Below are 23,607 nucleotides of genomic sequence, written 5' to 3'. Positions count from 1 at the left end.
AGCATCAGCCTCTCTCCTCCCAGCATCAGCCTCTCTCCTCCCAGCATCAGCCTCTCTCCTCCCAGCATCAGCCTCTCTCCTCCCAGCATCAGCCTCTCTCCTCCCAGCATCAGCCTCTCTCCTCCCAGCATCAGCCTCTCTCCTCCCAGCATCAGCCTCTCTCCTCCCAGCATCAGCCTCTCTCCTCCCAGCATCAGCCTCTCTGTCCCCAGCATCAGCCTCTCTGTCCCCAGCATCAGCCTCTCTGTCCCCAGCATCAGCCTCTCTGTCCCCAGCATCAGCCTCTCTGTCCCCAGCATCAGCCTCTCTGTCCCCAGCATCAGCCTCTCTGTCCCCAGCATCAGCCTCTCTCCTCCCAGCATCAGCCTTATCTGTCCCCAGCTGATGCCTTTTCGGTCCCCAGCATCAGCCTCTCTCCTCCCAGCCTACCCCAGCCTCAGCCTCCCCCAGCATCAGCCTCTCTTCTCTCAGCCTCCCCATCCCAGCCTTCCCCAGGATCAGCCTCTCTCCTCCCAGCCTCCTCCAGCACGCCGTGCTCCTCTGCTGACACTCACAGATCCGATCGCATACACTCACACACACCCACACACACCCGATCGCATACACTCACACACACCCGATCGCATACACTCACGCACACACACATTGACGATATTGCACATACGCGCTCATACTCACAACATCCGGAGATACCACATGCTTCTGGCCATGTGATCCTCCGGCAGGTCCTGGAAGCTCACAGCACAATATCGCCGCCGAGAAGCAAGCGATATCCCAGGATGTTGTGAGTATGTGGATGCGATGTGATGTGTGTGTGAGAGTGAGTGTGATCTGATGTGTGTGTGTGTGTGTGTGTGTGTGCTGTTAGGTGTGTGCGTGTGTGTATTTTCCGCCGCTGCAGGACCTTGATGCGCTGGTAACTATGCTACCATGGTTACCAGCGCATCTCGTCCCCCGCTCGCACGGGAGCCCACACCAGCATACGGCGGCAAACCCCAGCAATGCGAGGGTATGTGTCGGCTGGTTTGGCGGCGTACGCTGATGTGGGCTCCCAGGGTTACAGTACTCACCTGGTAGTCGTGGCTCCGTGACCGTGTCGGGGAATGCGGGGGGGGGGGGGGGGGCGGCCAATCCGTGCGGGGGGGCGGGGCCATGGCGAGCCCAGCGGCCAATCAGCTTTGTGTCACCGTAAGGACACAATTTTGGAGACAGACAGACAGAATAAGGCAATTATATATATATATATATATATATATATATATATATATGTCCCTTATGCTGGTATAGCCCCCATCCTGCAATATACTTCTATCCTGGTATAGCCCCCATCCTGCTATATACACCCATCCAGCTATATACTGCCATCCTGGTATATACCCCCATCCTGGTATATACTGCCATCCTGGTATATGCCCCCATTCTGCTATATACCTCCATCCTGGTATATGGCCTGCATCCTGTGGCACACAAAAAAAATAAACCTTTATACTCACCTTTCCTCACTCCCTGCAGCATCGCTCGTCTTCCTGTCAGTGTCAGCAGCAGCGCCACTGACCTGTGTGGAGCCATCATCGTTCCCCTGCAGCATTGCGATGTCCTCCTATCTAACAGCCCGCTGATGTGTGTGGAGACTAGCGGTGCGCACAGCGGTGACATCATCGCTGTGCGCACTTCTAGTCTCCAGACACCGCAGCGGCCGGCAGACAGGAGGACATCGCGATGCTGCATTCAACGGTGACAGGTGAGTATAATTATTCACTGCCCCCCGAACTGATGATGATGCGCGGGGAGCAGTGAATACAGCCGCACATGATCACTCCAGGCTGTAGTTGCCAGGGGTGATCATGCAGGCCAGCTGTTAATTATGCACGCATCCTCCACCCATCATCCCGCCCACCTGTCAGCACCGGCTTCAGTGCTGAGAGATGATGGGCGGGAGGATGCATGCATATGAAATGAGCGGGCCCACGTTGTCATGGTAGGCACTGCTACAGCCTGCGCATGCCGCCGATGACCCGCTCCACGGCAGCACCCTCATTCCCCGCAGCCCTACATTCAGACTATAGGTCGCACCCCCCACTTTCCCCCAACATTTGGGAGACAAAAAGTGCGTCATAGTCCGAAAAATATGGTATGTACTCATGAGAAATCACTCAACCAATTGTATGCTCCATGCCCTTGAGAAGATTAAACATTTTTGGGCAAAAGCAACATGTTTGTATGAAAAATTTCACCTTTTCATTTTCACAGCTCAATGTTATAAAATTTTGTGAAGCACCTGCGGGATCAAGGTGCTCACCACACCTCTAAATACATTTCCTGAGGGTAGTTTCCAAAATGGAGTCACTTGTGGGGCTTTCAACAATTTAGGCACATCAGGGGCTCTGCAAACACAACATGGCGGTTTTTAATTTCAGCCAATTTTTCACTCCAAAAGTCTAATAACGCTTTTTTATATATATATATATATATATATATATATATATATATATATATATATATATATATATATATATATATATATATATATATATATATATATATATATATATATATATTAGATAATATTCGAATAAATGGACCATACAATTGCTTGTGAAATTTCTCCTGACATTTCTGATGTTTTAACCCTTCTATCTTCCTAGCAAGAAAAAAGTTTCAAAAATTGCGTTGATGTGAAGTACACGTGGTAAATGTTGTTTATTATCTATTGTGTGGCCTAATTTTTAGTCCCCTAAACCAGAAAGTGAAGTTGAAAATTGCAAACTTAAAATTATAGGCACATTAGCAATATCAGATTTATTCAAGACACCAAAAAAATGGGCGGAGGATGGCACTGATCCAGTGCACGGGCATGCAGCATGTTTTAGCCTGAATAAACCTGGTGTTCTTCTGACCATCTTAAAGGGGTTTTATGCAAATTGTTAGAAAAGTTATAGAATTGTATTTATTTTATTCGTTAAATTTATAAAATTTTCAAAAATTCTCATATTTTCACAAGTAAATGTAAACAATTTCAACCTAAATTTACCACTAACCTGAAGCACAATATGTCCCGAAAAAACATTCTCCAAAACACTGGGCTCCATTGAAGATGTCCAGAGTTATTACCTCCTAAAGTGACACCGGTGAGAATTGTAAAATTTGGCCTCGTCAGGAAGGTTGTTGGATTTGCCTGCCTGAAAATAACCATGGTGTGAGCTTACCCTCAGGGGTAATGAGACTTCAGCCCTTCTGGCTGAAGATAGGAATGTATTTTAGTAAGAAAAATGATTACCTTTTTAAGGCTTAATTCACTCTTTTGGTGGGAGTTTTTTTTCCCTTTTGTAGCCTGCAGCCAGTATTTGCCGTCATATAACCAGAAACCTGACCGACTCATTGCACATTGATGGGATCCATCAGGATTCCTGTTTTAAGTGATCGGTGCCAGATCTCCACTCTGCTCATGATGGTATTGTGACTCCCGTCCATCTGTCGTATCTAGAGACACACTGCTGATGGTCCGGCTGAAGGCAACCATATGACCCCCGAACTGGCATAGCATGTCTCCTAGGCCAACCTATAGCCCCTGTGCCCACCGTTCACTGGGCATCGTAAGGTTGTCAGTGTCAGGTTGGCACCAATGTGTGTCCGGAGTGACACTTTACGGTAAATCTTTATTCCATGCCATTTATGAACAAGCATTAACTTTTTTTTTTTTTTTTTTTGCCTTCCAGTAATAAGTCGGAGGCTGAAGGAGGAGGTGCACAAAAGAAGAAAGCTGTTAAGGTGAAGCCTGAAAGTGTAGAAGGTTCAGATCCGGACAAAACTACTACTACTGCTACTACTACGTTTACTACTCCTCCTCCCCCTCCTCTTTCCCCGCCACCAGAGGAGGAGGATGACTCTGGCATCCAGGTAATAAGAGGCTGTAAATTACTGCTGTAAATCTGTATAGATGGTCAATGCGAGGCACTCACCTACTCCGCATCAGTACCTTCCGACCACTTGTCCTATATACCTTATTTTTCGGACTATGAGACACACCCTGGTTTTAGAGGAGGAAAATAGGAAAATAAAATTTTAAGCAAAAAATGTGGTCATGACATACTGTTAGGCTGTATACACACGTTGCGTACTGCCGTGACAAATATTCTGCAGCGATTTGGCAGTGCTTGTGCGCTTCAAATCGCTGCAAAAACCACTGCGTAATGGATGCAGTGTGTCTGCAGAATAGATGCCGATTTCATGCGCTTGGGATGCTTGGGAGCAGCATCCAAAGCACACAAAATAAGTGACATGTTGCTTTTTTGAGCGCAGCGATTTGGATCAAAATTTCAGCATGCAAATCGCTGCACTCTCAAACGCAACATGCGGATGGATTATGCACAATCTTCATAGATTGTGCAGGGGACGCAGGATGCATGCGTTTACGCTGCAGTGCAATATGCAGCGTAAACGCATGAAATTACGCAACGTGCGCACGCAGTCTTATAGGGCGAGGATCTGCTATGACACTTATGAGGGTAATGTCCCCAAATTCTCTACTTAGGTACCCCATCGTTGTAATGATCCTCCTGCCTTGTAAATTATACCCATCCTTGTATATATATATCCACCACCCTGGTATGTGCCCACATCCACGTACCGTATATGCCCCCATCCAGGTATATGCCCATGCAGGCCCGGCGTCAGCACCTGGCAAACCCGGTCAAATGCTGGGGCCCTGAGCTGCCAGGGGGGCCCGGTGCCCGCGCTGTCACCGGCTTCCCCCTCGCCGAGGATCGCACTTTCAAGTGTATCGGCATCACAGTTGCCGATACAATTGAAAGCAATGATGAGAGACGGTGCAGCGCGCTCCCTCTCTCACCATTCTACCCTCTGTCTGACACTGTCGGCGGTCTGAGCCTCTGACAGCTCAGCGGCGGAGTGCGGTGACCTCATCACTGCGCGCCTGCTGAAAGGTCAGAGCGACGGCGGTGAACGCGCCGAGGAGACCGGAGCAGCGGGGGAACGATCAATAGTGAGTATTTATGTAATCGGGGTGGCCAGATGACCATGGAGGTGCATTAAATGATATGGGGACTGTATACTACATGTAAGTGCCTAATGCTATCAGGGTCTGCACTGTGCTGTATACTACATGGAGGTGCCTAATGCTATCAGGATCTGCACTGTGCTATATAGGGGCTATATACTACATGAGGATGCCTAATGCTATCTGGGTCTGCACTGTGCTATATGCAGCCTGTATACTACATGAGGATGCCTAATGCTATCTGGGTCTGCACTGTGCTATATGCAGCCTGTATACTACATGAGGATGCCTAATGCTATCTGGGTCTGCACTGTGCTATATGCAGCCTGTATACTACATGAAGATGCCTAATGCTATCTGGGTCTGCACTGTGCTATATGCAGCCTGTATACTACATGAGGATGCCTAATGCTATCTGGGTCTGCACTGTGCTATATACGGGCTGTATATTACATGAGGATGCCTAATGCTATGTGGGTCTGCACTGTGCTATATACGGGCTGTATACTACATGAGGATACCTAATGCTATGTGGGTCTGCACTGTGCTATATAGGTGCTGTATACTACATGGAGGTGCCTAATGCTATCTAGGTCTGCATTGTGCTGTATGGTGGCTGTATACTACATGAGGATGCCTAATGCTATGTGGGTCTACATTGTGCTATATGGGGGATGCTTAATGTTATATGGGGGTTGCATAGTGCTATATGGGGGATGCATAGAAAACTATGGGGGCTTTATAACACTATATAGAGGAATATGGGGGCTGCATACTGCTATACCCCCAGAGTTATATGTCCCCTCCACCCCAGTGCTGTATACCCCCTCAGAGCTGTGTATACCCCCAGAGCTGCATGTCACCTCCCCACCTCAGAGCTGTATGGCCCCCATTGCTGTATATCCCTTTCCTCAGTAATATCTATGCCCCCAAGTAATGTGTATGTCCCCAGCCTCTCTTGTGATGTATATTCAGCAGTGTTAGTGTTCTCTATGTGCGGCCATGTCTGTTAGTGACGACCGCCAATCAGCGTGGCACAGACACATGCCCAGGAGCTGCTGGATGGAGACAAGCGGGGAGGTGGATGAGGCTGTTGCCGGCTTCCCAATATTAGAAATCTCTCTAATGTGTCTGTATGCGTGTATGATGTGTATCTATGTATGTAAGTGTATATGACTGTGTATAGATTTTTGTCTGTGTTTTTGTGAATTTCCCTTTATGTATGTGTACGTATGCCTGTATGTGTATGTATCTGTGCATGTCTATGTGTGGATGGGGCCCACTGAGACTTTCGCCCAGGGCCCACAAAAACCTGGAGCTGGCCCTGTGCCCACGTCCTGATATGTGCCCCCATCCTGCTATGTACTCCCATCCTGGTATATGGCCCGCATCCTGTGGCAAACAAAAGAACAAATGTTTATACTCACCTTTCCTCGCTCCACGCAGCATCGCTAGTCTTCCGGTCTGTGCCAACAGCAGCGTCGCTAACATGTATGGAGCCGTGTGCACAGCAATGATCTAATCGCTGTGCGCACCGCTCTCCACACATATCAGCGGGCCGGCAGACAGGAGGACATTGCGATGCTGCAGGGATCGGTGGCCTGTGACCCCCAATTTCCCCCAACATTTGGGGGAAAAAAAGTGTGTCTTATAGCCCGAAAAATACGGTAATGAGAATGGTAGTATTAGAATTGTATACAAATAGCCGGCTGCCATACTGATGCCCAGAACACTGACATGAATCCTACATGGTGTTAGTTTGGCTCGATATGCAAAAATAATCTTTATAGTCAAAGAACTTGAAATAAACTTTTATTTTTTTTATTTTTTTTCTCTCTGCATTTTTCAGAAAAGGAGATCCAGCAGGCAGGTGAAGAGGAAACGCTACACAGAGGATCTAGAGTTCAAGATTTCTGATGACGAGCCTGATGATGCTGATCCCACCGGGAGATATTCTCCATCCAATACATCACAATCTGAGCAGCAGGTTACATTTTTGTCTTGTTCATTATCCTCTATCTGCCTTGTAGAGTCATGGCCGAAAGTCATAGCACCTTTTGATATTGTTCCAGAAAATGAAATATTTATCCGGGAGAATTATTGCAATTTATACATGAAATAACTGCAATCAATTGCTTCTTATAACCATCAACAAGCTTCTTACTCCTCTCACCTGGAATTATGGACTCTTCTTTTGCAAACGGCTCCACGTCTCTCATATTTGATGGGCGCCTTCTCCCAACAGCAATTTCTCCACAGGTGGTGAATGGGATTTAGATCCGGACTCATTGCTGTCTCTTCAGATCTCTTCAGCACTTTGTTTCCATCTATTTTTGGGTGCTTCTTGAAGTATGTTTGGGGGTCATTGTTCTACTGGAAGACCCATTACCTATGAAGCAAACCCAGCTTTCTGACACTGGGCACTACATTGTAACCCAAAATCCTTTGCTAATCTTCAGATTTCATGTCTTGCACACAGTCAAGGCGCCCAGTGCCAGAGGCAGCAAAACAACCCCAAAATAGATTTGAACCTCCACCATATTTGACTGTATGTATTTTTTTTTTTTCTTGTAGTCTGTGTAGAATGATGCATCTGTCCAAACAACATTTTCCCAGAAGGATTTTGGCTTACTCGTCTACATTTTGGCAAACTGCAGTCTAGCTTTTTTTATGTCTGTCAGCAGTGCGGTCCTCCTGGATGTTCCATTTTATTTACAGTCATATGAAAAAGTTTGGGCACCCCTATTAATGTTAACCTTTGTTCTTTATAACAATTTGGGGTTTTGCAACAGCTATTTCAGTTTCATATATCTAATAACTGATGGCCTGAGTAATATTTCTGGATTGAAATGAGGTTTATTGTACTAACAGAAAATGTGCAATCCGCATTTAAACAAAATTTGACCGGTGCAAAAGTATGGGCACCCTTATCAATTTCTTGATTTGAACACTCCTAACTACTTTTTACTGACTTACCAAAGCACTAAATTGGTTTTTTAACCTCATTGAGCTTTGAACTTCACAGGCAGGTGTATCCAATCATGAGAGAAGGTATTTAAGGTGGCCACTTGCAAGTTGTTCTACTATTTGAATCTCCTATGAAGAGTGGCATCATGGGCTCCTCAAAACAACTCTCAAATGATCTGAAAACAAAGATTATTCAACATAGTTGTTCAGGGGAAGGATACAAAAAGTTGTCTCAGAGATTTAAACTGTCAGTTTCCACTGAGAGGAACATAGTAAGGAAATGGTACACAGGTAGAGTTCTTGTTAAGCCCAGAAGTGGCAGGCCAAGAAAAATATCAGAAAGGCAGAGAAGAAGAATGGTGAGAACAGTCAAGGACAATCCACAGACCACCTCCAAAGACCTGCAGCATCATCTTGCTGCAGATGGTGTCAATGTGCATCGGTCAACAATACAGCGCACGTTGCACTAGGAGAAGCTGTATGGGAGAGTGATGCGAAAGAAGCAGTTTCTGCAAGCACACCACAAACAGAGTCGCCTGAGGTATGCAAAAGCACATTTGGACAAGCCAGTTACATTTTGGAAGAAGGTCCTGTGGACTGATGAAACAATAATAACTGATGGACTGAGTAATATTTCTGGATTGAAATGAGGTTTAGTGTACTAACAGAAAATGTGCAGTCCGCATTTAAACAAAATTTGACCGGTGCAAAAGTATGGGCACCTCAACATAAAAGTGACATTAATATTTTGTAGATCCTCCTTTTGCAAAAATAACAGCCTCTAGTCGCTTCCTGTAGCTTTTAATGAGTTCCTGGATCCTTGATGAAGGTATATTTGACCATTCCTGTTTACAAAACAATTCCATTTCAGTTAAGTTTGATATTCGCCGAGCATGGACAGCACGCTTCAAATCATCCCACAGATTTTCAATGATATTCAGGTCTGGGGACTGGGATGGCCATTCCAGAACATTGTAATTGTTCCTCTGCATGAATGCCTGAGTAGATTTAGAGCGGTGTTTTGGATCATTGTCTTGCTGAAATATCCATCCCCTGCGTAACTTCAACTTCGTCACTGATTCTTGCACATTATTGTCAAGAATCTGCTGATACTCAGTTGAATCCATGCGACCCTCAACTTTAACAAGATTCCCGGTGCCGGCATTGGCCACACAGCCCCCAAAGCATGATGGAACCTCCACCAAATTTTACTGTGGGTAGCAAGTGTTTTTCTTGGAATGCCGTGTTTTTTTTGCCTCCATGCATAACGCCTTTTTATATGACCAAACATCTCAATCTTTGTTTCATCAGTCCACAGGACCTTCTTCCAAAATGTAACTGGCTTGTCCAAATGTGCTTTTGCATACCTCAGGCGACTGTTTGTGGCGTGCTTTCAGAAACTGCTTCTTTCGCATCACTCTCCCATACAGCTTCTCCTAGTGCAACGTGCGCTGTATTGTTGACCGATGCACATTGACACCATCTGCAGCAAGATGATGCTGCAGGTCTTTGGAGGTGGTCTGTGGATTGTCCTTGACCATTCTTCTTCTCTGCCTTTCTGATATTTTTCTTGGCCTGCCACTTCTGGGCTTAACAAGAACTGTACCTGTGTACCATTTCCTTACTATGTTCCTCACAGTGGAAACTGACAGTTTAAATCTCTGAGACAACTTTTTGTATCCTTCCCCTGAACAACTATGTTGAATAATCTTTGTTTTCAGATCATTTGAGAGTTGTTCTGAGGAGCCCATGATGCCACACTTCATAGGAGATTCATATAGGAGAACAACTTGCAAGTGGCCACCTTAAATACCTTTTCTCATGATTGGATACACCTGCCTATGAAGTTCAAAGCTCAATGAGGTTACAAAACCAATTTAGTGCTTTAGTAAGTAAGTAAAAAGTAGTTAGGAGTGTTCAAATCAAGAAATTAATAAGGGTGCCCATACTTTTGCACCGGTCAAATTTTGTTTAAATGCGGATTGCACATTTTCTGTTAGTACAATAAACCTCATTTCAATCCAGAAATATTACTCAGTCCATCAGTTATTAGATATATGAAACTGAAATTGCTGTTGCAAAAACCCAAATTGTTATAAAGAAAAAAGGTTAACACTAATAGGGGTGCCCAAACTTTTTCATATGTCTGTAAATGTGGATGGATAGTTTGCACTGACACTGATGCACCCTGAGCCTACAAGACAGCTTAAATTTCATTGGAACTTGATTAGGGCTGCTCATGCACTATCAGGACTATCTTGCAGTGCAACCTTTCATTCATTTCTCTGCTATCCTGAGCTACAGGGACATGGGTTGTAAATGAATTGTTATGTTGCACACGGTGTACAAAGGAACATCAAGATCACTGGAGATGAACGTGTAACCTTGAGTTTGTTGATATGTTTGAACAGTTTTGGTTCCAACTTCTCCCCTCTCTTTCTGGCTTCAGGTGTGGTCTTCATAATGCCCACACCTGTTACTTGAAGCAGGTCAGCTTGAACGAGCAGCACTTGCTTGAAACATTGTTTCCCCACAATTTTGTCCAGCCTGTTTTTTGGAGTTTTGCATGAAATGATGTCCAGTTTGCGTTTTTTGTTTTTTCCCTGGTGTTGTAATACAACTGTGTATAACAAAACTTATAGCTGCAATAATTTTCTGGGAGAAATACTTCATTTTCTGCAACAATTTCAAGTGTGCCAACCCTTTCGGCCATGACTATATTCTTAGGTCTTGTTTCTGAAACTGAAACGCCCTCTGACGTAGGATTATCAGACTTGGTGATTTGCAACCTACCCAGTACCACTGGTGATCAATATCTTCTGTTGAACACATAGGACTTTATTACTTAGCCAAAATCAAGGGTTTGAGCGCCCCTTCTCCCGAGCATGGCCAGCTGTTGATGTTAGGGATCGGATAGTAATAAAAAGTGCTGCATCTGTAGGCAAATAACGTGCTTATGCTACATATGTAGAATATTAGCGCTTCCTCATGCTTCTCTGTTGATCGAATACTAGTTTTTAAGAGCCCGTATTTGCCATGGCAGAAACTTAAGAAATGTCTGAAAATCAAAATGTTCTTTGAACCGTCACAAGCCATTACCGTCCCTCCATTCCTGAGGTAACCGCGCCTGAGAACATTGAGTCAGCAGAAAATTGCTCTAATAGAAAGCATTGGTGTATTTTACAACCTGGACTGCTGGACTTTAGTAACCAGCCGCTGCTATAGTGTCTGATTCATCACTCTTTATATTTCTCCTATTAATGTAAGTGGTGTTATCTCACCGGTCTCACGTAAAGTAGGTTTCATGGGTAATGTTTCATAGTGAGATGCCATGCACATCACATTGCCTGCCAGGCATTATGATCTAAACCTATCTTCACATGGACGTAGCATGTGAGGGGCAGTCATAACCAATGGCGTAAGTTGAAGCTCAGGGGCCCAATGCAGAAGCTCAAACGGGACCCCAATTAGTGCAAGTCTTTAATATCACTAGTCTTTTTACATAGGCCAAATTGACTTTTGAGACCCCTCCTCAAGGATCCAGGGCCAGTGTGCTATTGCAGTCCCAGCACCTATTGCAGTTACGCCCCTAGTCATAACCTACAGTATTTGTTTAGCGATCACTGTAATTAAAGAGATGCTAAAACGTTAGCTGGCTTGCATACTTGAAAGCCGGTGCTATTGGGTCTCTGGGTTTGAGATCTGTATATAGCCTATTGGGTATAAATATGTGACTCTTTAGATTTTGTTATACGATGTCTGATGAAGAGACCGAAGTAGTTTTGAAAGTTTGCAATTTATTACCATATTTTCAGTTAGGCATTAAAAGGTATCAACCATTGAGAACTCTGTACTTAGGAAAAAAAATGTTTATATCTACTGGCTAACCCCATACAAAGATATATATATTTTACCTAAACTAATCTACTTCATCACTTATGAAGCTATGATCTGTTATAGATTCATGTGATAATTAGCAACTGATTTGTTCCATCTTTAAAGACTTCTGCCTTCTTTTTTTTGTTCTTTTTAATCTTCTCTGGCCCCCGGGTGCATTGGGATGGGGAGTGTGTGCGCAGTGGGATGGGGAGTGTGTGCGCAGTGGGATGGGGAGTGTGTGCGCAGTGGGATGGGGAGTGTGTGCGCAGTGGGATGGGGAGTGTGTGCGCAGTGGGATGGGGAGTGTGTGCGCAGTGGGATGGGGAGTGTGTGCGCAGTGGGATGGGGAGTGTGTGCGCAGTGGGATGGGGAGTGTGTGCGCAGTGGGATGGGGAGTGTGTGCGCAGTGGGATGGGGAGTGTGTGCGCAGTGGGATGGGGAGTGTGTGCGCAGTGGGATGGGGAGTGTGTGCGCAGTGGGATGGGGAGTGTGTGCGCAGTTGGATGGGGAGTGTGTGCGCAGTGGGATGGGGAGTGTGTGCGCAGTGGGATGGGGAGTGTGTGCGCAGCGGGATGGGGAGTGTGTGCGCAGCGGGATGGGGAGTGTGTGCGCGCAGCGGGATGGGGAGTGTGTGCGCGCAGCGGGATGGGGAGTGTGTGCGCGCAGCGGGATGGGGTGTGTGTGCGCGTGCAGCGGGATGGGGTGTGTGTGCATGCGTGTGTGCGCAGTGGGATGGGGAGTGTGTGTGGATCAGACCATTTGTTGGGCTTTGCTCCTGGGGGTCGGTGCTGGTATCTATATCCAGTGCTGGTTCTTTGTGAGCAGCCAATTAATTAAAAAACTGGGGAGCAAAGGGCACAAAAATATTGCCTTATCTTGTGGAGCAGTAATTAACAAAGGGGAGTATACGCTCACCTGTATTAGTTGTGTATCGCACAGTAGTACGTGGGTGTATGAGGTACAGCGGAGGCAGAATCATGTGTAGAATCCGTGCAATGCGATGAATGACTGATTGAACGTGTTTTGCTGCTCTGCTGAAGAAGACTGTCGATATAGAGGAAACCAGGACACACTAGTGAGTGATGCCGCTTATCCTACATACTTCAAAGCTATCCAACTTCTTCAATATATGTGGTTCTGATCCGGAAGACGTCTTCTACAGCAGTGCAGGAAAACACGTTAATTTCTCCATCCATGACATTGGATTAATGTGTCTAGAACATTAAGTGTGGGCTTTTCTTTATCACTTTGGAGTGTTTATTTTGAAGTAACTGAGATCATTGCTCCCCTCCTCGTTAGGAGTCTCTGGATGCGGAAGGACCTGTTGTGGAGAAAATAATGAGCAGTCGTGTAGCAAAGAAGCAGGTGAGTCTGTCTTGAATCCTCAGTGATGAGTTGCCATGTTAGTTCTCGTTTGAAGGGTAAAGAACTTTAAGAATTAGGCTACTTTCACACATCCGGATTTTTGCTCTGCGGCACAATACGGCGTTCTGCAGAAAAACCGCAACCGGCTTTTGTAACGCCGATTGCGGTTTTTTTTTGCATTGACTTACATTAGTGCCGCATTGTGCCGTAGGGGCTTGCGTTCGGTCCGGTTTTTGCCGCATGCGGCAGATTTAGCCGATGCGGCGGCCGGATCGAACGTACCCTGCAACGTTTTTTGCTCCGGCAAAAAACACCGCATCGCGCCGCATCCGGCCGCTGCGGCGCATTTTTCAATGCATCCCTATGGAGGCCGGATGCGGCGCGATGCGGAAAAAACCGCATCCGGTCGCCGCATGCGGTATTTTCCACTGCGCATGCTCAGTAGCATGCCGCAACCGGAAAAAACCGGACCGGCCGCATGTAAAAACTTATGCAAAGGATGCGGTGTTTTCACCGCATCCGTTGCATAGTTTTCACAGCCGGATTGAGCCGCAGGGCTCAAACCGGATGTGTGAAAGTAGCCTAAGTCTAACAAGTAAAACAATCTGGAGACTGACCATTTCCAGTTGTGATTTCCCATCTAACTCTCCCGGGCTCTGACCGGTCAGTAATGACGTGCGCTCACACATCGATGGGCGTCTCCATTTTGTAGTCTAAGTTCCTTTTAATGCGATGCTTTGAGTAGTTTAGTAATATTAGGCCTTTCTCAGATTTATAGAATGTATTTCCAGCAGGAAATGATGAGGATTTTCCTAGAAGTGGAGAGGGAGGAGGCTCTTCTTGGCAGATGTGATTTAATCAAGTGCTTGGATAGTACAACAAGCCTCTTAGACTGACTTTGTTCCCTTGCATAATACTTATTGCTTATTCAACACCTTTTCAGCGTGCGGATGTTAAGTAATACCATTTTTCAGCTTTTTCGTAACCCAAGCATAGGCTCCCATATAAGCACCTTGTATGTGGCACTGGAGGAAACTTGGCCAAATGCCGTCAAGACCTCTATTACTGGAGTGCATGAAAGATGCGGGTTCTTGTTTCATCTGTCGTAAGAAACATTAGGCTGTAGACAGAAATGCTGTCGTGTGGTTTTTTTTTTTTTTTTTTATAGAAACTAGGAGTAGGAAATAAAGTGAAAGGAAGGACAAAGGTCTGTGCACACGTTGCTTTTTTTGTTGTGGTTTCTGTGCTCCGTTTTGTCACAAGACCGGAACGATTTCCTAGTCCCAGCAAAGTGAATGAGATCCCTGAAGTCTCATGCACACTTTGCTTATTTTCTTCTTGCAGATTTGGTGCAGATTTAAATCTTCAGCATGTCAAATCTTTCAATATTTTTGCTGCAGATGTCACTCATTCGAATGAGTGGGGAAAAATATACAACAAAAAAGGCCTGTATTTTACTGTGCTTTTTTGTTTTGTTTTTTTTTTTTTTTTTGGAGTATTTTTTGGCCTAGAGATGCAGACATTTCTGCAGCAAATACTTAAAGCGCACAAATCACCAGGATTTTCCTATATAACCTAAAGCCAGTGCTATACTGGTACGATCAGGCTGATTCTATACATACCTGTAGTTGTCAGCTTCGGATGTATAGGTTTTAAAACACAAGCAAGTAAAGTTTGTAAAATGAACAGCTTTTTGACTAGCAGCAGCTGCCAATCAGCTTATAGCTGGGGTGAGTTTTGATGGTGATTCCCACCCCCTGCCTGTGGTTCCTCCCAATATCTTTTATTTATGCTAATTCTGTTATAGAATCCTTTTACCAAGTGGCTAGAAGGACCTGTGCTGATGTCATACCCATGTGACTAGAAGGGGTGGGGCCTCAGCCAACAGAAAAATAATGTTGCTTCCTGGTATCAGCTATGTTGGCTGAGGCCCTGCCGCTTCTGGCCACATGGGTATGACATCCGCACGGGTCCTTCTAGCCACTTAGTGAAATGACTATATAATCGAATTAGCATAAATAATAGGGGGAGGAACAACAGGCAGTCGCGGGAATCACTATGAATCCCCACCTCAGCTATCAGCTTATCGGCAGCTGCTGCCACTAAAAAAGCTCATTTTATAAACTTGCTTGTGTTTCAAAACCTATACATCCTAGCTGAAAACTAAAGCTATGTATAGAATCAGCCCGATAGTGCCAGTATAGCACTGGCTTTAGGTTATATAGCAAAATACTGGTGATTGGTGCGCTTTAATGTGCGCACATACCCTAAAAGAAAATTGTTTTCTTGTTTTTTTGTTCTAAGTTTTCCATCCATACTTGTGTTTGGCTCAAGAAACTTCATGTGACTCCATGCTTAAAAGGGTTTTCCCCACAAGCAAAGTTAATTTTAAAGTTGGTTTTAATCAATAGATCTTGGAATAATACAAGTTCCACAATTGGTTGTGTTTTGTTTTTTTTTTCTTAAAGAATGTTCTTGTGCTGTGTTGTGTGCTATGGCTGTGTCTGACCGTACAGGCATGGTCTGATCATACCACAGCTCCTGACAACTGTCAACTGATTCTTTCTGTGAGGTAAAACATTGTTTTTAAGCAGGTAGGGAAATGCTTTACCTCACAAAAAAGCAGCAGATGCGATCTCATTCTATTCTGCTTTTAGACTTTTCTGTGTCCTCCCCTGCTCCAGAGCTGTGGTATGATCACACCATGTTCCTGTGCAGTCAGACAAGGCCATTACACAGTACATAGCAGGGGAACATATAAAATTTTTATTTTTCCAAGATCTCTTGATTAAAATCAACTTTAAAATTAACTTTGTTCTTGGCAAAACCTATTTAAAAGGGTTTGTTGCTTAGCAAGTCTTGGTGGGCAATACAAGTGGCAGATCCATCACTTAAGGCATCTTTATTTAGGTTCAGATAACTTATTTCTTACTGAACAAAAACGAGCTCTGTCTGTCCTATAGAAAAATGAGCCTCAGTTTATCTGTTCTGTTGGCGAAAAATGAATTCTGGCAGAAAATTGTTAAGCGGAAACAAGCTGCCAATTTTAACGATGACAAACCCTAGCAAAAAACTTTTGTATCCATTTGGGGAAAAAAGTGAATGTTTTTAAAATGATCAAAAAGCAAGATACAAACAAGTCTCTACCCTAGAGAGGCTATTCCTGGTAGTCACAGGGAAGCCAATGTACGTATTGCCACCATCAACACTCGTGATTGAACAAAGATATTCATGTATGACGACTCCATGTATGAGTATTGCTTCTGCCCTCACAATGTCTGCGAGATACTACAACATGCAATTTTTGTGCTTTATATTTTATGACTTTTTCATTTGTGGGTGACAGAACCATGTCGCCCTGTTTGCATTAGCATCACTCCGTTATTTTGGATTGGAATGAAAAGTATAATTGATGTCTTATGCTGATGTCCATTTCCCTATTTGAGTGTAATAGTAAAATATAGGCATATATAGGCATGGAGGGATTTTGTTTTAGGGATTTATACTGAAAAGAAGAAAAAAAAAAAAGTGGAGGCCCGGGCTCTGGGTTGGAGGCCCGGGCTCTGGGTTGGAGGCCCGGGCTCTGGGTTGGAGGCCCGGGCTCTGGGGTGGAGGCCCGGGCTCTGGGTTGGAGGCCCGGGCTCTGGTGGTTTTGTCCTGGTTTTTTTGTGGGCAGTTTTGTCACAAAACCTGGAAGGTTTCTTAATCCCAGCAAAGTGAGTATCCTGGTATAAAAACTGGTATTCTCACGTTTGGAAGCTCTGCCGTATCCACTAGCAAAAGGATAACTTCCCAATTGTTCGTATCCAATGGAGGGAGCCCTCACTGATCCTCAGACCCAGGGCTCTGCCACATGTGAATGGACCTGTGGTTGAGAAAGTACTGCTCCTCAATTTATTCTCCATGGGTGCTTGGCTGATGCTCAGCACTCCCATGAGAAGGAATGGTGTGGCAGTGCCCACGAGTGACCGTTTCATTCACATGGGGCTCTTGGCTCTCAGAATGGTGTCCGGACTCCCAGCCATTGGGAAGGGATTCCCTATCTGTGTGATATGGGTTATCTTCCATATCTGAGAATACCTCTTATGAAGAAAAATTCTGAATGGACTCTGTTCTGGAATACGAGTTTATTTTTTGCATTTTAAAGTACTGTATATGGCTAATGGATACGGTTACTGTTGATGGATATTGTTGCTTTGTTTTTTTCCAAGTTGTATGTCTTTTGCTGGTTAATATTGCTGGCGCTTGTGATTGTGAATCTCTCTCATCCGTTTTTTTCGCGGGCTGCACTTTCAGCAGTAGCGAGAATCCTGTGTAAAATTCAGTTTCGTTTTGCCATCGAGCCGTGACTCTTTCTAATATATACGCCGGCTGACAGCATCTTTCCAGGAATTTTCTTACTCGCGTACACATTGGCTTCCTTCAGATTCATTCATCTTTAGTTAAAAACAGCTCAGGAGAAAGTGCAGACTCAGTCCTTCAGCATCTCCGAAATGAATGTCTTAACTGGTATCGTAACCGCCGCGGCGAGAGCTTTGTATCAAATCCGACTCAATCATGCACTCGCTGATGTCTTAAGTGCGAACACGAAAGCAATATAAATTGTAGACCACAAGCTTTTTGTAGTCCGTGGTTTGCTTCCTCTCAACACACGAGCACACACCCTGTAGAAGCCAATTGTAAAAATGCAGTAAGACTATCTTCAGCCAGCCAAAAATAATACATTTGGCATTAGGGAGTGCAGTTGCTAATTGGCTGCTGCCTGAGAAAATGGTACGCTTGGCGTCTACTTAACGCTGTGGGTTTGGCAGCCAGCCAGGTACAGGGTCAGGCTGTTGTGAATGAAAACGGCGTGTGGTGAGGGAGGAGTTAAAAATGATTCATGTCTCAGATATGACAATGCAGAATTGGACAGCTGTGTTTCCCCAGAAACATTTGCTTTTTATTTCTAAGGATTTAATGGGTAATATGTGACCGGAGTGTATACGGCACATGATACACATTACTCCGTCTGAGCGTCGAGTCACGGAGAGCGGAGTCTGCCATCCAGACTACTACAAATACTTTTATCCCACCAGACGGCCGTGTGACGCGCAGCCTGCATTCTTCATTACACACTCTCCTGTGCCTCTTCCCGATCGCTCGCCCAGAGCCGTGATTCACATTAAAGAATGTCCTTCTGTCTTCTAGCTGGAGTCTGGGGAAGACGTAGAAGTTGAAGAATTTTATGTGAAGTATAAGAACTTGTAAGTAAACATTGCAACTTTTTTTAAAATTTTTTTTTTTTTTATTTTATTTTTGAGTTTGCGAGAATAGATCTCAAAGCCAAACCATATAACGGGGGAAATGTTTAGCTTTTGGGGCATAAAATAAGGCTTGAAAATGTACAGTGTATTACTGCACCACATGGTGGATAAGATTTTGCTATAGTTCTTCAACACTACATCAAAAATTCTCACTGGACGTGGAACTACGGTGCAGGTTTTTTTCATTCACTCTGTCATTTTATATCGCGCTCACTTATTGCGCCAGGTGAAATCAATGGCAAATCGGCAGTAACATTCAAGACATGACATTTGGATTTTGCTGCTTGGTTGTTGCAGAATTTTGCGGTTTTAATTTACATTTGCTATGAATGCTTTTTCATAGTGTATTTTTATAAACCTAGGTAACATTAAAGCAAATTGTGTGAATAGCAATTTTCCTGATTTATAGGTGTATGAGAGTGATCTAGTAGTGCATGTACTGGAGTGATCAAGTAGTAGGTGTGCGGGGAGCCATCCGGCGGTAGGTGTGCGGGGAGCCATCCGGCGGTAGGTGTGCGGGGAGCCATCCGGCGGTAGGTGTGCGGGGAGCCATCCGGCGGTAGGGGTGCAGGAAGCCATCCGGGGGTGGGGGTGCGGGAGCTATCCGGCGGTAGGGGTGCGGGGAGCCATCCGGCGGTAGGGGTGCAAAAAGCCATCCGAGGGTGGGGGTGCGGGGAGCCATCCAGCGGTGGAGGTGCAGGGAGCCATCCGGCGGTAGGGGTGCGGGGAGCCATCCGGCGGTAGGGGTGCGGGGAGCCATCCGGCGTTGGGGGTGCAGGGAGCCATCCGGCGGTAGGGGTGCGGGGAGCCATCCGGCGGTGGGGGTGCGGGGAGCCATCCGGCGGTGGGGGTGCGGGGAGCCGTCCGGCGGTGGGGGTGCGGGGAGCCGTCCGGCGGTGGGGGTGCGGGGAGCCGTCCGGCGGTGGGCGTGCACGGAGCCGTCCGGCGGTGGGCGTGCACGGAGCCGTCCGGCGGTGGGCGTGCACGGAGCCGTCCGGCGGTGGGCGTGCACGGAGCCGTCCGGCGGTGGGCGTGCACGGAGCCGTCCGGCGGTGGGCGTGCACGGAGCCGTCCGGCGGTGGGTGTGCCGGGAGCTATGCAGCGTTAGGCATGCACGGAGCGATCCGGTGGTACTTATACTAAGTGCAGATTTTCAAAATTTTAGCACAACTTTTCTGTCTTCTGATCAATTTTCCTGGAAAAGGATGGATGGTGACATGGTGATAGAGGTACATCTAGCTAAAGAAAAACCTTATTAAAAATATGCATTCAGTTGCGTGCGGAACACACCTAGCTGAGCTGCAAAAGACAAAGCAGTGAGTTAATCAAAACTAGAGTAAGGGACCTGGCGATAAAATGAGGGTCTCTGCTCCTTCTATATGCTGCCCTCAGATTGGGTGGCACAATCCCGGTTTGTTTTTGCACAGAAATGAGGGTCTCTGCTTCTTCTATATGCTGCCCTCAGATTGGGAAGCACAATCCCGGTTTGTTTTTGCACAGAAATTAGGGTCTCTGCTCCTTCTATATGCTGCCCTCAGATTGGGAAGCACAATCCCGGTTCGTTTTTGCACAGAAATGAGGGTCTCTGCTGCTTCTATATGCTGCTCTCAGATTGTGAAGCACAATCCCGGTTCGTTTTTGCACAGAAATGAGGGTCTCTGCTCCTTCTATATGCTGCCCTCAGATTGGGTGGCACAATCCCGGTTTGTTTTTGCACAGAAATGAGGGTCTCTGCTCCTTCTATATGCTGCCCTCAGATTGGGAAGCACAATCCCGGTTCGTTTTTGCACAGAAATGAGGGTCTCTGCTGCTTCTATATGCTGCCCTCAGATTGGGAAGCACAATCCCGGTTCGTTTTTTCACAGAAATTAGGGTCTCTGCTCCTTCTATATGCTGCCCTCAGATTGGGAAGCACAATCCCGGTTTGTTTTTGCACAGAAATTAGGGTCTCTGCTCCTTCTATATGCTGCCCTCAGATTGGGAAGCACAATCCCGGTTTGTTTTTGCACAGAAATTAGGGTCTCTGCTCCTTCTATATGCTGCCCTCAGATTGGGAAGCACAATCCCGGTTTGTTTTTGCACAGAAATTAGGGTCTCTGCTCCTTCTATATGCTGCCCTCAGATTGGGAAGCACAATCCCGGTTTGTTTTTGCACAGAAATTAGGGTCTCTGCTCCTTCTATATGCTGCCCTCAGATTGGGAAGCACAATCCCGGTTCGTTTTTGCACAGAAATTAGGGTCTCTGCTCCTTCTATATGCTGCCCTCAGATTGGGAAGCACAATCCCGGTTCGTTTTTGCACTTAGAGATTTTCTGCTCTCAGGATATTTATTCTGCTGGAGTACAGCGGTGTGTGACGGGGCTGAATTCCTGTTATCGGTATCTAACCTAACCGATCCTACAGACGGAGACCCTGTCGGTCCCATTCAAACACTGCACTACTCGCCTGCGGACACGGGAAACTTTCTTGTGTCGAACCTAAGCTGGTGCTCCTGCAATTCAGGACCGGCGCTGATATCTTGTGACTACAGAACCCTTATTAATTCAAGGACAAACCTTAAATGCTAAAGTGGCCTCAATAAAATTAAAAAGCCCTTACATCCTGAACCAGATTCGTTCTATTGATGTCATCACTGAAACTCACGGTGGTCTTGTGACATTTTTATGTCGAGTGAAGGCTGCAACCGCTGATAGGCTGCAGCCTTCATTACATCACACAGAACTGTAAAGGCTGCAGCCCATCAGTGACTGCTGATCGGCTGCAGATCTCACCTCACATGGCAAGGAGTTAAAGTGCTAACACCACTGGTACGGCGCTGGTTCAATGTTTATTGGGGCTTTTCTGCATTTAAGTGGTTATCCAGAAGTAAATCATACATATATTCATCCATCTGAAGAGACTTTGAGATGGCAGAGCCGTCAATCCCATAGAAGTGAATGGGGTGGTGGTCATGTGTGTGCTACCGTTTTTTTCCCCATAAAGCACCTTAGGACCCCTGTCCTGGGGTCTCTGCTGTTGAATTCGCAACGATCATGCAATGATCACTTAGCTTGATAAAACTTAGCTGGTACATTTGGTTTAGGAGATCTCCATTATAAAGGGTTCCCTCTTACAATAAGAGAAAGCAGATATCTTAGAAACCATTAGAAATTAAAAGAAAGCCATAAAATCCCTTTAATGATTCACCGGCTGTGTAGATAGAGCTTGTCCCAAGTAATCAGATTTAGCCTTATTTTCCACAGTCTGTTCATCCAATGTATGTGACGTTGTTACTGCCATGTCCGTCACTGGAGGTCTTTTCTTTCCGTAGTTCGTATTTGCACTGCCAATGGGCCTCTGTGGAGGAGCTGGAGAAGGACAAGAGGATCCATCAGAAAATCAAGCGTTTTCGAGCCAAGCAAGGCCAGAACAAGTTCCTCTCGGAGGTAGGTGCTTGGCCAGTGCGGGTCTATTTGTGAGCTGGGATCTGGACTTTTGAGATTTCATTGTTGCAGTCAGGATATTAGTCGCTTCCTGCTAGGATGTATCATAAAACTTGTACTATGAATAATGGTGGGATGTCCCCATCTCCTGATTGACACCCACCCCCACCTTCAAGAAAAATACTTGCCGTTCTCACCTAATTTGTAAATGGTTTACGATTGAACCTTAGCCCTGAGGAATAATCCGGGGCTTCGCTGTAATTATTTTCCGTGAGCAGGTGTTTAGGAAACCGCCGTTATCGCATTAGATTCCTATTTATTTGCAGTCTGCACTGAATGTTTGGAGGGAAATCAATGCTCGTCTGATCGATCCTGTTTGATTTCAGTGCTCTTAAGTGCTGAATTATTTCCCAGTGCGCCTCCTGAAAGGGTTCAGCCTGTTTCTTTGTTAAATTTGCCAGTAAAATGAATCTGGGGCGTCTTCTCTCTTTTTACTAACGGTTAATGGAAAATTCTACCATTCTCTATTTAGCATTGGGCGATCGGAGCTTTTTACGTGGCTCGCAAAGAAGAACGCAGCAGATTAATTACACACTATTAAGTACAATTGCCACATATGCATAATGCTGTTATCAGGAAGGGTCGCATCGCCCCTAGGAAATGACCTGCCTCCTTCAAAGATATCGAATATTTCAATCACGCGTCGTCATTCGCCGATAATTAATTTTTATTTGTCCTCCGAGTCCTGATGATTGTAAGGGTTAATGGGGGGTGTACAGTGTGAGCCGGAGCCAGTCATGCATATTCTGCTCATATCTCTCCAAGAGCTAATTATGCAGGGGATTGTGGCTGTCCTTCTCAGATTTGGACAATTACCCCCATGGGACTAAGCTTCTGATCACCAATTTAATTTCACTTAGATCTGTATGTGGAGCCGGAGCAAGGGTCAGACGGATGAAAGTCCTCAATGCTTCCGTCTTGGTCTGCCCAAGAAGTATAATACTGAAGTGTAATAGAGTTACTAGGCCGGGCCTTAAAAATATCTTCTAAAAAAAAAATAAAAATTAAAATGAGCCCAGTGGTTCCTCTGGAGGGTCAGCACATCGTCCCATTTGTCATCTCTGACCTAAATCATTTAAACACGCAGATTGAAAAATATATATAAAATACTTTTATTTTTCATCTTTTTAAATTTTTTTTTCCCCTGAATAAATTGGAGACCATAAGAGATTACATAACTGTATGTATTAAATATTTAGTTGGCGGTATTTAAAGAGATTGTACCTTCATTTAATAGTGTTACAGAAAATGAAGGAGGATCTATTAACGCTCCTGAACTGTTCCTTCTGGAAATGTAATACTATATTAAAGGGAATCTGGCATGCCAAAAATTGCTATTAACCTGTAGATATGGGGTTAATCTGCTGGTTAAAGGGGTTTTCCCCACTAACAAAGTTCATTTTAATCAATAGCTCTTGGAATAATAAGTAACAACACAATTCGATGTGTTAACAAAAAAAAAAAAAATTCCTGTGCGGATATAAACTTGTACATACAAAGTAACGAAAATCCAGTGGATCACAGGCAGATGAATTAAAAACTTTCCTTTTATTTTCATCGCTTTAAAAATGGATAGACAGCATCCACAAGG

The 23,607-nt window shown here is 45.2% G+C and overlaps 1 protein-coding gene across 1 annotated transcript in view; it reads left to right on the top strand.

The window, feature by feature from the left end:
* Window positions 1-23,607, top strand: part of CHD7 (chromodomain helicase DNA binding protein 7) — a 189,219-nt gene that overhangs the window by 118,035 nt on the left and 47,577 nt on the right. Inside the window, exons 4-8 of the mRNA XM_075353247.1 lie at window positions 3,717-3,897; window positions 6,867-7,004; window positions 13,163-13,228; window positions 18,419-18,474; window positions 21,845-21,959. Of these exons, the coding sequence (XP_075209362.1) occupies window positions 3,717-3,897; window positions 6,867-7,004; window positions 13,163-13,228; window positions 18,419-18,474; window positions 21,845-21,959 (556 nt within the window). The remainder of the gene's footprint in view (window positions 1-3,716; window positions 3,898-6,866; window positions 7,005-13,162; window positions 13,229-18,418; window positions 18,475-21,844; window positions 21,960-23,607) is intronic.

The sequence above is a fragment of the Anomaloglossus baeobatrachus genome, chromosome 6 (assembly GCF_048569485.1).
Source record: "Anomaloglossus baeobatrachus isolate aAnoBae1 chromosome 6, aAnoBae1.hap1, whole genome shotgun sequence".
NCBI lineage: Eukaryota > Metazoa > Chordata > Amphibia > Anura > Aromobatidae > Anomaloglossus > Anomaloglossus baeobatrachus.
The sequence above is the reverse complement of the archived record's forward strand: the minus strand, read 5'-3'. Positions and strand labels throughout refer to the sequence as shown.